The following is a 13,452-nucleotide window of genomic DNA, read 5'->3' on the forward strand; positions in this document are numbered from 1 at the left end:
TCCACTCAAGAAAGGATGGAGATCAAGAGCACACTGATTTCAAGTAATTGGCACAAAATAAAAGCAAAAATAACAAGCCAAACAACTTTTTCACACATCATGCGGTTTAGGTCTGGAATTCACTGCCTGTGAGTGTGGTGGAGGCAGGTTCAATTCAAATATTCACAAGGGAAGTAGATTGTTATCTGAAAAGGAAGAATGTGGGGAGAAGCAGGGGAATGGCATTAAATTAATTGCTCATTTGCAGAGCCGGTGCAAACACTTTGAACCAAACAGCCTCTTTTTGCCCAATAACAATTCTGTGATCCTGGGGAAACTATATACACTGACCAGTGGGTACAATCCAGGGTGGGGGAGGTGCAGTACTGAGTACAAAATACTCAGTAGGTACAATCGCAGGGGATTATTGTACAGACTGACCAGTGGGTACAATCCCCGGGGAGGGGGGGGGGGGGAGTACAATTCCAAGGGGATTATTGTACAGACTGACCAGTGGGTACAATCCCAGTGGGGGTTATTGTACAGACTGACCAGTGGGGTACAATCGCAGTGAGGATTATTGTGCACACTGACCAGTGGGGTACAATAGCAGTGGGGATTATTGTGCACACTGACCAGTGAGGTACAATCCCAGGGGGGTTATCGTATAGACTGCCCAGTGGGGTACAATCCTGGGGGGAGGGGGAGAGGAGGTGTATAGATTGACTAGTGGGTATAATCGCAGGGGGGTTATGGTACACAGTGACCAGTGGGGTACAATCCCAGTTTGGGGAGATTATTGTATAAACTAAACAATGTGTACAATATAAACCGACCATATAAGTCCAATGGGAGTTACTATATAAACTGACCAGTGGATTGAATCCCTTTATTAAATACACTGACCAGTGGGTACAGTCACGGGCTGGGGGTTACCATGAAGCTCTCCTCGCGGTTTACCGACAGTATCTGGGTCACTTACCGGAGTAAATCCAGGCTCTGTGTCCGGAGCAGAGAGGCGTCCAGAGCCACCGACAGGAACCGAGGGCTGACAGTGCGCAGGGAGTGGGTGAACTCGGGATGAACTCGCACACACTCGGAGCCCGGGGAAGCGGCGTGGAGCCCGGGCAGCATCGCACACATAACACAGGGCAGCAGCCAGAGGGCCGGGGAGCTCATGGTCCCAGTTTAAACTCCCTCCCTCCGTGCAGTCAGTGAGGCAGGCGCTGTCCCTGTCCCGGGACTGCAGCTCTCCCTACACCAGGCAGCGCTGATCTCACTCTCCAAAGCGCAGCTTAAAGCTGTCAAATGCCCAATCTGGCTTCTTTCTGCACAGTTAAAAGGAATTTTCCAGGCGGAAGCCTCCTAACTCTTTCCCTACTGCAGGTAGGTCAGTTGTCATCTGATCCAAGTGGCAAAGAGCCAGCAGCAGATTGCACTAGCACCGAATGAATCACTGACCCGCCTTCCACCGACAACCCAGAACAGGGAAGCATCAGCATTCTGTGTGTGAGTGAATGTGTGAATGAAACACTTGCATCTTCACTGGCAAGGCATGACAAACCCTGCAAAAACACTAAGTGACATTTACAGCCGCTATCTACCTATCCAGTTAAGAACCCGACACTTCCGGGGAGACTTTTGAAAAACTTCAAAGGTAAATCGACAACTTGACTCTGCTGCTGAGTTTAATTTGATCTGTGGTTTCAAGACCTCAAAGATTGACCGCTGTGAAGACGGAAATCCTGACATGAGCCTGGTTTTCAAGTTTAAGTTTATTTATTGGTGTCACAAGTAGGCTCACATTAACACTGCAATGAAGTTATTGTGAAAATCCCCTAGTTGCCACACCCCAGCGCCTGTTCGGGTACACTGAGGGAGAATTTAGCATAGCCAATGCACCTAACCAGCATGTCTTTTGGTCTGTGGGAGGAAACCAGAGTAAAGTAAAAGTAAAGTTTGTTTATTAGTCACAAGTAAGGTTTACATTAACACTGCAATTAAAATTCCCCTCGTCACCACACTCCAGCGCCTGTTCAGGTAAATACACCTAACCAGCACGTCTTTCAGACTGTGGGAGGAAACCAGAGCACCCAGAGGAAACCCATGCAGACACGAGGAGAACATGCAGACACCGCACAGACCGTGACCCAAGCTGGGAATCGAACCCGGGTCCCTGACACTGTGAGGCAGCAGTGTTAACCACTGTGCCGCCCTCAATGCACCTAACATGTCTTTTGGACTGTGGGAGGAAACCGGAGCACCCGGAGGAAACCCACGCAGTCACGGGGAGAACGTGCAGACTCCACGCAGACAGTGACCCGAGCTGGGAATTGAACCAGGGTCCCTGGCGCTGTGAGGCAGCAGTGCTAACCATTGTGACACTGTGCCGCCCTCACAAGTTTGTGTTACTTACAAGTTCTAGCCGTGTAGTGTGAAAAGTCATAATTTTTTTCATCTATATACTTCAAAGGACTCCAGTGTACAATATTCATACAATATTTAGCAGATCCCTTATGGTTGCTACTCATACTGAGTTTAATGATTGCGTTTATCCGATATGCAACTCACAACAGCTAAATCACTAAATTATGGTGATTGGATTACTCAAGCTGTTTTTATTACTCAGTATCGTACAGAGCTGAAGTATCGTGTTCAATTCCAGGTGCTGCACATTGGGAAAGATGTGAATGCATTAGAGATATATTATAGAGATTTACCAGAATGGTTCCAGGGATGAGGAACATCAGCTGTGAAGACAGTATGGAGAAGTTGGGACTGCTTTCCTTGGATCAGAGAAGGCTCAGAGGAGATCTGATAGAGGCATTCAGAATCATGAGGAGGTCTGGATGGAGTACATGGGGAGAAATTGTAACGAAAACGGAAAATGCTGGAAAATCTCAGCAGGTCTGACAGCATGTGTGGAGAGCGAATAGAGTCAATGTTTCGAGTCGGAATCTTCTCTCCACAGATGCTGTCAGAGCTGCTGAGATTTTCCAGCAATTTTTGTTTTTGTTTCAGATTCCAGCATCCGCAGTATTTTGATTTTATCCGGGAGAAATTGTTCTCACTTGTGAAAGGATGGAGAATGAGAGGGCTCAGATTTCACGTAATTTGCAAAAGAAGCAAAAACAACACGAGGGAAAATATTTTTCACTGCAGAGGTTCAGGTCTGGAATGCACTGTCTGAGTGTGTGTTGGAGGCGGGTTCAATTAATCTTTTTGACCAACCAAATAAACTAAATCAAATTAACTGAGGGGTAAATTAAAATGGGCAGCTCCCAAAAGGAGGGGAACCGCCCGAAACAAAGGACGAAGTAGAAAGGAAACTTAAAACATCAAATTAAAGTGTGATTAACGGGGTCGATAATGCACCCCAGGCCCTGCGGTGTCCAGCGGGCAAGGAAGATGTTAACAGTGCCCTTGGACACCGCATGCTCCCTCTCCAGGCACACCCAGCTGTGAATATAGCCGCGGTACAGCGACAGACAGGCGGGTCGGAAGTCCCCCTCGGTCGCCTGAGGCGGGTTCAATCGAGGCATTCAAAAGGAAATTGGACTGAAAAGGAAGAGTGCAAGGTTCTGGGGATAAGGCGGGAGAATGGCACTAAGTTGATTGCTATTTCAAAGAGCAGGTGCAGACATGATGGACCGAGTGGCCTCCATTTGTGCTGTAACAATTCTGTGATTCTGTATTGAAGAAGTGATATTTTCAGCTTGGGTTCCATGACTCTCTATGATTCAGTGAGTATTACTGGACAATTCTTGTTTAAGCATGCAGTTAGGATGGAATTTTCCCATCCCGCCCACCAGGGGAATTTCACAGTAACTTCATTGCAGTGTTAATGTAAACCTACTTGTGATAAATAAATAAAACTTTAAAAATTAACTTAAACGGGAATCATAGCAGACAGGACACGCACCACGCAAAGATCCGTTGACCTTGGGTGGGATTTTCCAGTCTTGGGGCGAGTGCGGCCGGAAAATCTCGTTCTTAATTTTATCTTGCACATTTTTCTAATGCTCAGAATGTAGTACGCTGTGTAATGGTACTGGGGAATGGCAAGGGTAGTAGCAGGAAGCTGCTCCTGGGAGAAGGAGGTGGGTTGGATGTGGCCACTGGGAGGATGAGAGGGGAATTTTGAGACATGGGAACAATGAAATGCAAGTGTGGGAGTTTGGGTATGTGGGAAGGAAGAAAAATAGAGGAAAGGGGATTGTGGACTAACGCTGAAAAAAGCATAGCAAAATCATCGGCCGGAATTTTCCAGCTGTTCATGCCCTGTTGCCCCTGCAAGGGAGGATGGGGAATTTGGCGCTCAGCCAAATCTCCGTTCACTGCAGTGGGACCAGAGAATCCCACTGGTGTGAACGGCCCGAAAATTCCGGGCATAGTTTTTCACTGTAGGCAGGGTGGGAGTAGGGAAGGTGGGGAAATAAATGGTACTTACGTGGAAGATAGGGACCGTGAGATAGGGACCGGCAACAAGGAGCAGCCAAGAGGGAAAAATCTTGGCACTCGGATCAATATGAATTTTTTCTAATTGCTGCACCCTCCATCACTCCCACGAATGTACTGTGGAGTAACTGGTCTATTTCCCTCGCTCCTTTCTCTTTAAGTTAATTGATCATTTTTCAGCATGGGGCCAATCCTTTATCCTGATATTTGGGATGGGTTTACCTCACGGTGTCTTGTGTGCTTGTTAAAAAGTGTCATCCACCCCATTCCAAGCTCGCCTTTCAGTGAGACTAGCAGTCTGAACCACTGCATCGCACTGCAGGCTTTTGCAACTTTCATAAAAAGTTACATTTTTTATTTCATCCTATTCTCCAATGCCCCTCACTAAAACATTTCAAGAAACAATATTATAAATTCAGTATTTTATTGCACATGCGTTTGTGTACTTTTATTTAAAAAATATGTAAACAGACGTTTGAATAATTAAACCTAATTATTTACTTGAGGCTATTTCAATACTTTTTATACACTAACATATAAAATAGACTGCAGTTTACGGATCTCAAGGCGTTGTATTTGTCCACTCCAACAACTATTCTGCTTGACTAAATCACACAAAACAAGAAAATAAGTGGTTTAGCATAAAACATTCCACTTAGTTCAGTCACAATAATATATGGTACAGGCAATATCTCTGTGTGCCTAATAACGGAGTGCGGGCGATATCTATAGTCACCAGGCAGTCTCAATCGATTCAAACTGTTGTGATACATCACCAGGCAGTCTCAATCGATTCAAACTGTTGTGATACATCACCAGACAGTCTCAGTATATACAGACTATAATGGTAAGTCAATGGGCAAGCTCAGTAGATACAGACTGCAACAGTATGTCATGGGGCAGTTTTGGCATATTTTGACTATAGCTGTACCACCAGGCAATCTGACTAGATACCGGCTGTAACGGGAAGTCAATGGGCAGTCTCAGCAGATGCTGACTAACGGTAGTCACAAGACAGTTACGGGGCAGTTTCAAGCATATTTCGACTGTAGCCGTGTCACCAGGAAGTCTCATTAGATACTGACTGTAGTGGCAAGTCAATGGGCAGTTGCAAAAGCTCTTCAACTTCTTCTTGCAAAGCTTCAGCTTTTTCATTTAGCAGCATCTGTAAACAGATAACCATGAAAAAAAAATTGAAATAAAAACAGAAAAATCTGGAAATATAAAAGGTCAGAAGAGACAAAACAGGTTTTGATGTTTTTGATGCAAAAAATGAGAAAGTAATAAACCAACAAACTAATACAAGACCGAGACTTAATAATACAATAACAGGCAATCCCTTTACAACAAGAGAGTCCATTGTAAGTTATCTTGCAATATTGCGGGACTTCACCTTCCAGGGCTTTTGCCTTCAGGGTTACGCCTTCTGGGAATACAACTAGTTCATCCAAACACTTCCCAAGGTTCCACCCCGCTGGGCGAGATCTTCCTGGGTTACGCTACTGGGGTTACACCTTCTGGAGTTGGTATGTACCTTTCATCGTGTTATTCTACCAACAAGGTTAACTTCAACCCTCTGTAGGTACTTTGGTGTTTGTTTTTACAATATACACAGTGTTGCAAGTGCTGGTACCTGAATATTTCTCAACAGTACTTACGCAAGTGCAGGGTTTGTTCATTGATTTAGTTTTACAATGTTTTTCCCTTTTAATCAAGCTACAATCAACCAGCCTCCCATCCATTGACACTGTCTACACTTCCCGCTGCCTCGGAAAAGCAGCCAGCATAATTAAAGACCCCACGCACCCCGGACATTCTCTCTTCCACCTTCTTCCTTCGGGAAAAAGATACAAAAGTCTGAGGTCATGTACCAACCGACTCAAGAACAGCTTCTTCCCTGCTGCTGTCAGACTTTTGAATGGACTTACCTTGCATTAAGTTGATCTTTCTTTACACCCTAGCTATGACTGTAACACTACATTCTGCACTCTCTCATTTCCTTCTCTATGAACGGTATGTTTTGTCTGTATAGCGCACAAGAAACAATACTTTTCACTGTATGTTAATACTTGGGACAATAATAAATCAAATCAAATCAAATCAATCAAAAATGGAATAAATACAATTGGAAATACATCTAAAACAGGTTCAGCTTATTTTGGAATCCAATAAATACAGTTTCTGAGTTATTCACCTCTATGTATGTACAAATGTGCAAACTGTAACATGCACCAGCTCATTTATAGTACAGATACAGAGATCATTTTAGCTCAGTTGGTTGGATGGCTGGTTTATGATGCAGAGCGATGCCAACAGCGTGGGTTCAATTCCCATAATGGTTGAGATTATTCATGAAGGCCCCACATTCCCAACCATGGCCTTTCGCCTGAGATGTGGTGATCGTCAGGTTAAATCACCACCAATGAGCTCTCCCTCTCAAAGGGGTTGAACAACCTGTGGTCATCTTGGATGATGGCGATTTTACTGAGTACAGATATGGAATCATTATTCTCTCTCCATCTGCAGTCAAAATTATTCCCAAGCTTCTATAAACTGAGGGTAATTCTCCCTGACAGTGGGTATATTCAGTTTCTCTCATGCTGGGAGGACTTTATCATACTGGACTTTTAGCTATTGAATATACACCTGCAGCCATCTTTATTCTGCGGTAACCAAATCTCACTCTGATTTGGTTTCTCCATCTTCACTGAAGTTCAGAAAATAGGTGACTCAGCAATGTGTCAGATATCAGCAACCAGGTACAATTATCAGTTGACTCTATCCCAGAGAACCGTGTGCATCATAAAGTCACGTGAAGCTAATCTATTTAGCAGCATGAGGACAACACCATGATGTTTTAGATTTGAGATGGAACTTTGAGATAGTATGTCCAAATCCATTATAATCTTACATCAATAACAGGGCCTGGGCATTAATGTGAAAGTGCTCATGGTGCCTTTGTTTGCATGTGACACAAACACATAAGCGTGGGAGTGCTGGGCCCACGAGTCGATCAGCTTCGAACAAGAGGTGTGCAATTAAAGGGAAAACTTACATTTCATAGAATCATAACAGTGCGGAAGGAGGCCATTTGGACTATCGAGTCTGCACCGACTCTCCGACAGAGGATCTTACCCAGGCCCTATCCCCTTAACCCCACATATTTACCCCGCTAATGCCCCTAATCTACACATCTTGAGACACTTTTCACCAGAACATCCCAAAGACATCACAAAACACTTCACAGCCAATTAATCACAATAGTGACTTCACTTTATGTAGGAGCTATGGGGAAGCAGTGGCCTCGACTGGGCTGGCAATCCAAGGACAGGGGTTTAAATCCCACCCCAGAAGCTGGTGGAATTTAAATTCAACTAATTAATCAGAAATCTGGAATTGAAAGCTAGTCGCAGTATTTGTGACCATCAATTATTATCCTTTAGGGAAGGGGATCTGCCATCCTTACGTGGTCTTGCCCATGTGTGACTCCAGGTTCTCAATAAACTGGTTGACTTTTAACTGCGCTCTGAAATGGCCCAGTGAGCCACTCAGTTAGACCATAAGACATAGAAGCAGAATTAGGCCACTCGGCCCATTGGGTCTGCTCCGCCATTCAATCATGGCTGATATTTTTCTCATCCCCATTCTCCTGCCTTTTCCCCATAACCCCTGATCCTCTTATTAATCAAGAACCTATCTATCTCTGTCTTAAAGACACTCAATGACCTGGCCTTCACAGCCTTCTGCGGCAAAGAGTTCCACCCCAGGTGAGTGGTGAGTCCCATTCATCTGATAAAGGAGCAGTGCTCCGAAAGCTCGTGATTCTAAATAAACCTGTTGGACTTTAACCTGGTGAGACTTCTTACTGTGCCCACTCCTTCATGGCAACAGTGCTGGTTGGCTTCATTCCACACACAAATCTGCTTTGGAAAGAAACCAAATGACTTGACTGATCCTAATATCAATATAATCCAAATGATGACGTGAAGCCAGAAAATGGTGCTTACTTTAGCGGAGGAAACAATCTGTTTTGCTTGGCGTTTGGACATATGTTTAATTGTCTGCACCAACACTTCAGGGCTTGCATTAGCCAGATAAGACAAAGACTTATAACCAGCTTTGTACAACTGCCGGGCGCGAGCCTGCAAATCAAACCAGTGAAATAATTACGCACAGCATTAACTATCACGAACACACTTTCTGACAATTAATCAGATTTTTTGGAGTTCATAAAAGATGTTGACTTTGGAGGAGGTGTGATTGGATAATTTAAAAAAAATCATGGGTTGGAAAACAATGTGGAGAGGAAAAAAACAAGTTAATGTTTCAGGTACAACCCTGTTGATGCTTGACAAGGTTACCAGTGTGCTGGAATATAGTCATTTGAGAAAAATGTTAGTTTGTTTACCCTCCACTTAGACAGTGCTGTTAGCCAGCACATCGAGCCTCTGGCCATGCACATAGACAGTGCGTTAACACCTTTGGAAACACTGGCTAACAGTGATGAGTTACCTACTGAGTAATTTTACTCTCTCCTTCAAGCCACCTATCCAATTTTCACTTGATAAAGCAGTTTAAACCCAATGTCTCCAAGCTTTTTATTTTCCTTTATGTCAAAACACAAATACCATATCAACGAACATCCCAGATACTTCGTTTAAAGTTTATTTATTAGTGTCACAAGTAAGCTTATATTAACACTGCAATGAAGTTATGTGAAAATCCCCTAGTCGAGCACACTGAGGGAGAATTTAGCATGGCCAATGCACCTAACCAGCACATCTTTTGGAGAAAACTGGAGAATGCAGAGAAAACCCAAGCAGACACGGGGAGAATGTGCAGACTCTGCACAGACAGTGACTCAACCCTGAAATCGAACCCGGGTCCCAGGCGCTGTGAGACAGCGGTGCTAACCACTGTGCCACCATGCTACCTGCCTACTTATTTTGCTGAGCAAACTACATCCTGGCCTCATAACTAAATCCCGCATTTGATAAAAATGTTAATGCAGATTTACAGACCTCCAGGACGCCCGATACTTCCATAAGAGAGACAAGTTCTGGTTTCACACAGTATGACAGTTTATGAGTGAGGTCTTGAAAGAGAGCCTGATATGCCCAGAACTCCTCTAATTCCTGTAGGCAATAAAACAAAATTGAAATCAAACTTAAGTTAAACAAGAAACACTTTGGGCGAAATTGTAAAAGATTTTCAATTACAGAACGAAGTAGATTGTAAATATTAATTGAAGGCTTTACAAATACCTCACAGAAATGCAGCACACTAGAGGAGAAAGCTGCCGCTGAATTCAGCAGATTTTGCATAAAGCCACGAGACATGTTGAACTTCTGCGCTACCGCCCATGTGTTCATTTCTTTGAAAAGGGAGTACAGCACCAATGATAGGTAGAACCGGGCTACAACAAACCCATCAACAGTCTACAGGAAGAAAATTACAGTAGGGTCGGTGCTGGGACGACAACTTTTCACAATATACATTAACGATTTGGAAGAAGGAACTGAAGGCACTGCTGCTAAGTTTGCAGATGATACAAAGATATGTAGAGGGACAGGTAGTATTGAGGAAGCAGGGGGACTGCAGAAGGACTTGGACAGGCTAGGAGAGTGGGCAAAGAAGTGGCAGATGGAATTCAATGTGGAAAAGTGTGAGGTTATGCACTTTGGAAGGAGGAACAGAGGCATAGACTATTTTCTAAATGGGGAAATGCTTAGGAAATCAGAAACACAAAGGGACTTGGGAGACTTTGTTCAAGATTCTCTTAAGGTTAACATGCAGATTCAGTCGGCAGTTAGGAAGGCAAATGCAATGTTGGCATTCATGTCGAGAGGGCTAGAATACAAGAGCAGGGATGTACTTCTGAGGCTGCATAAGGCTCTGGTCAGACCCCATTTGGAGTATTGAGAGCAGTTTTGGGCCCCGTATCTAAGGAAGGATGTGCTGGCCTTGGAAAGGGTCCAGAGGAGGTTCACAAGAATGATCTCTGGAATGAAGAGCTTGTCATATGAGGAACATTTGAGGACTCTGGGTCTGTACTCGTTGGAGTTTAAAAGGATGAGGGGTGATCTTATTGAAACTTACAGGATACTACGAGGCCTGGATAGAGTGGACGTGGAGAGGATGTTTCCACCAGTAGGAAAAACTAGAACCAGAGGGCACAACCCCAGACTAAAGGGACGATCCTTTAAAATAGAGATGAGGAGGAATTTCTTCAGCCAGAGAGTGCTGAATCTGTGGAACTCTTTGCCACAAAAGGCTGTGGAGGCCAGATCATTGAGTGTCTTTAAGACAGAGATAGATAGGTTCTTGATTAATAAGGGGATCAGGGGTTATGGGGAAAAGGCAGGAGCATAGGGATGAGAAAAATATCAGCCACTGACTGGCAGAGCAGGCTTGATGGGCCGAGTGGCTTAATTCTGCTCCTATATCTTATGGTCTTATACTTACAACCAATGCAACTATTTGTACTCCTCGGTAATAATGATCCAGTGATATAAAACAGAATATGCTGGAAAATCTCAGCAAGTCTGACAGCATCTGTGGTGTTCCAGTGATGGTCTGTAGAGATGCTATCCTGCTCCTGAATGGGATCTGTCGGCAACTATAAACCCCACTTCTCTGAAACAAGTTTATTTATATATATGGACAGTCACAAGGTTAAAAGAGACAACAGCACCTTGTATTTACATTGTGCCTTCAACATAATAAAATGCCCCAAGGCGTTTCACAAAGGCATCATAAAACAAGGATGACTTGGAACCACACAAGCAGAAATTAGGGCAGATGACCGAAAGTTGATCAAAATGCTAGCTGTGTCTTGAAAGAGGAAAGTGTGGCACAGAAGCAAAGAGATTTAGGGAATGAGTTTCAGAGCGTTACTTAACAGGGAACCAGTGTAGGTCAGCAAGCACAGGACTGATGGCTGAATAGAATTTGGTCAGAGTTACGACACATGCAGCAGAGCTTTGGATGAGCTCAGGTTTACTGAGTGTGGAATGTGGGAAGCTGGTCAGGAATGCATTAGAATAATGAAGTCTGGAGGTAACAGAGGCATGAGTGAGAGTTAAAGCAGCAAATGAGCTCAGTCAGCGGCATATCATGTGATTTATGGAGGTGGAAGTAGGTGGTCTTAGTGACAGTGTGAATGTATGGTTCAACGCTTATCTTGAGGTCAAATATGATATAATATGATATATTAAAATAAAAACAGCTGCGTACAGAGTGGCCAAAAATAGTGGAGAAACAAGTGATTGGGAAAAATTTAAGAAACAACAAAGAGAGACTAAGAAAGCGATAAAGAAAGGAAGGATAGACTATGAAGCTAGGCTAGCAATTAATATAAAAAATTATAGTAAAAGTTTTTATAAATATATAAAAAGGAATAGAGTGGCTAGAGTGAATGTTGGACCCTTGGAGGACGAGAGGGGGGAGTTAATAGTGGGAAATGAGGATATGGCTGAGTCTTTAAATAAGTTTTTTGTGTCGGTCTTCACGGTGGAGGACACAAATAGTTTGCCAAATATTAACGATAGAGGGTTGGCAGCAGGAGAAATACTTAATACAATTAATGTTACCAGAGAGGCAGTGCTGGGTAGATTAATGGGACTGAAGGTGGACAAGTCCCCGGGTCCGGATGGAATGCATCCCAGGGTATTGAAAGAAATGTCAGAGGTAATAGTGGATGCGTTAGTGATTATTTATCAAAACTCGTTGCATTCTGGGGTAGTGCCGGTTGATTGGAAAACGGCTAATGTTACGCCGCTGTTTAAAAAAGGAAGGAGACAAAAGGCGGGTAACTATAGGCCGGTCAGCTTAACATCTGTAGTAGGGAAAATGCTGGAATCCATTATTAAAGAGGAGATAGCAGGGCATCTGGATAGAAATGGTTCGATCAATCAGACGCAGCATGGATTCATGAGGGGAAAGTCGTGCTTGACGAACATGTTGGATTTTTATGAAGATGTGACTAGGGCGGTTGATGGAGGAGAACCGGTGGATACGGTGTTTTTGGATTTCCAAAAGGCGTTTGATAAGGTGCCCCATAAAAGGCTGCTGAAGAAGATTAGGGCACACGGAGTTGGGGGTAGTGTGTTAAAGTGGATTGGGGACTGGCTATCCGACAGGAAGCAAAGAGTCGGAATAAATGGGTGTTTTTCCGGTTGGAGGAAGGTAACTAGTGGCGTGCCGCAGGGATCGGTACTCGGGCCGCAACTGTTTACCATTTATATAGATGATCTGGAGGAGGGGACGGAGTGTAGGGTAACGAAGTTTGCAGACGACACAAAGATAAGTGGAAAAGTGAATCGTGTGGAGGACGGAGAAGATCTGCAGAGAGATTTGGACAGGCTGAGTGAGTGGGCGAGGATATGGCAAATGGAGTATAACGTTGATAAATGCGAGGTTATACACTTTGGAGGAAATAATAACAAATGGGATTACTATCTCAATGGAAACAAATTAAAACATGCTACCGTGCAAAGGGACCTGGGGGTCCTTGTGCATGAGACGCAAAAGCCCAGTCTGCAGGTACAACAGGTGATCAAGAAGGCAAATGGGATGTTGGCCTATATCGCGAGGGGGATAGAATATAAAAGCAGGGATGTCTTGATGCACCTGTACAGGGCATTGGTGAGGCCGCAGCTGGAATACTGTGTGCAGTATTGGTCCCCTTATATGAGGAAGGATATATTGGCATTGGAGGGAGTGCAGAGAAGGTTCACCAGGTTGATACCGGAGATGAGGGGTTTGGATTATGAGGAGAGGCTGAGGAGATTGGGTTTGTACTCGTTGGAGTTTAGAAGGATGAGGGGGGATCTTATGGAGACTTATAAGATAATGCGGGGGCTGGATAGGGTGGAGGCGGAGAGATTCTTTCCACTTAGTAAGGAAGTTAAAACTGGAGGACACAGCCTCAAAATAAAGGGGGGTCGGTTTAAGACAGAGTTGAGGAGGAACTTCTTCTCCCAGAGAGTGGTGAATCTCTGGAATTCTCTGCCC

General features: G+C 44.1%; 2 protein-coding genes across 5 annotated transcripts in view; both read right to left on the reverse strand.

The window, feature by feature from the left end:
• Positions 1 to 1,377, reverse strand: part of hpse (heparanase) — a 46,041-nt gene extending 44,664 nt beyond the window's left edge. For both annotated transcript variants that reach the window (XM_078209919.1, XM_078209912.1), the window contains exon 1: positions 962 to 1,377. In XM_078209919.1, the coding sequence (XP_078066045.1) occupies positions 962 to 1,158 (197 nt within the window). In that variant the 5' untranslated portion in view covers positions 1,159 to 1,377. The remainder of the gene's footprint in view (positions 1 to 961) is intronic.
• Positions 1,378 to 4,846: 3,469 nt separating this feature from the next.
• Positions 4,847 to 13,452, reverse strand: part of helq (helicase, POLQ like) — a 47,688-nt gene continuing 39,082 nt past the window's right edge. For 2 of the 3 annotated variants that reach the window (XM_078209898.1, XM_078209882.1), the window contains 4 exons: positions 9,702 to 9,875; positions 9,459 to 9,572; positions 8,445 to 8,579; positions 4,847 to 5,602 (listed from right to left, as the gene is read on the reverse strand). In XM_078209898.1, coding sequence (XP_078066024.1) covers positions 5,495 to 5,602; positions 8,445 to 8,579; positions 9,459 to 9,572; positions 9,702 to 9,875 — 531 coding nt within the window. In that variant the 3' untranslated portion in view covers positions 4,847 to 5,494. The remainder of the gene's footprint in view (positions 5,603 to 8,444; positions 8,580 to 9,458; positions 9,573 to 9,701; positions 9,876 to 13,452) is intronic. The other variant, XM_078209891.1, reaches the window with a different exon arrangement.

Source organism: Mustelus asterias, chromosome 1, assembly GCF_964213995.1.
Source record: "Mustelus asterias chromosome 1, sMusAst1.hap1.1, whole genome shotgun sequence".
NCBI lineage: Eukaryota > Metazoa > Chordata > Chondrichthyes > Carcharhiniformes > Triakidae > Mustelus > Mustelus asterias.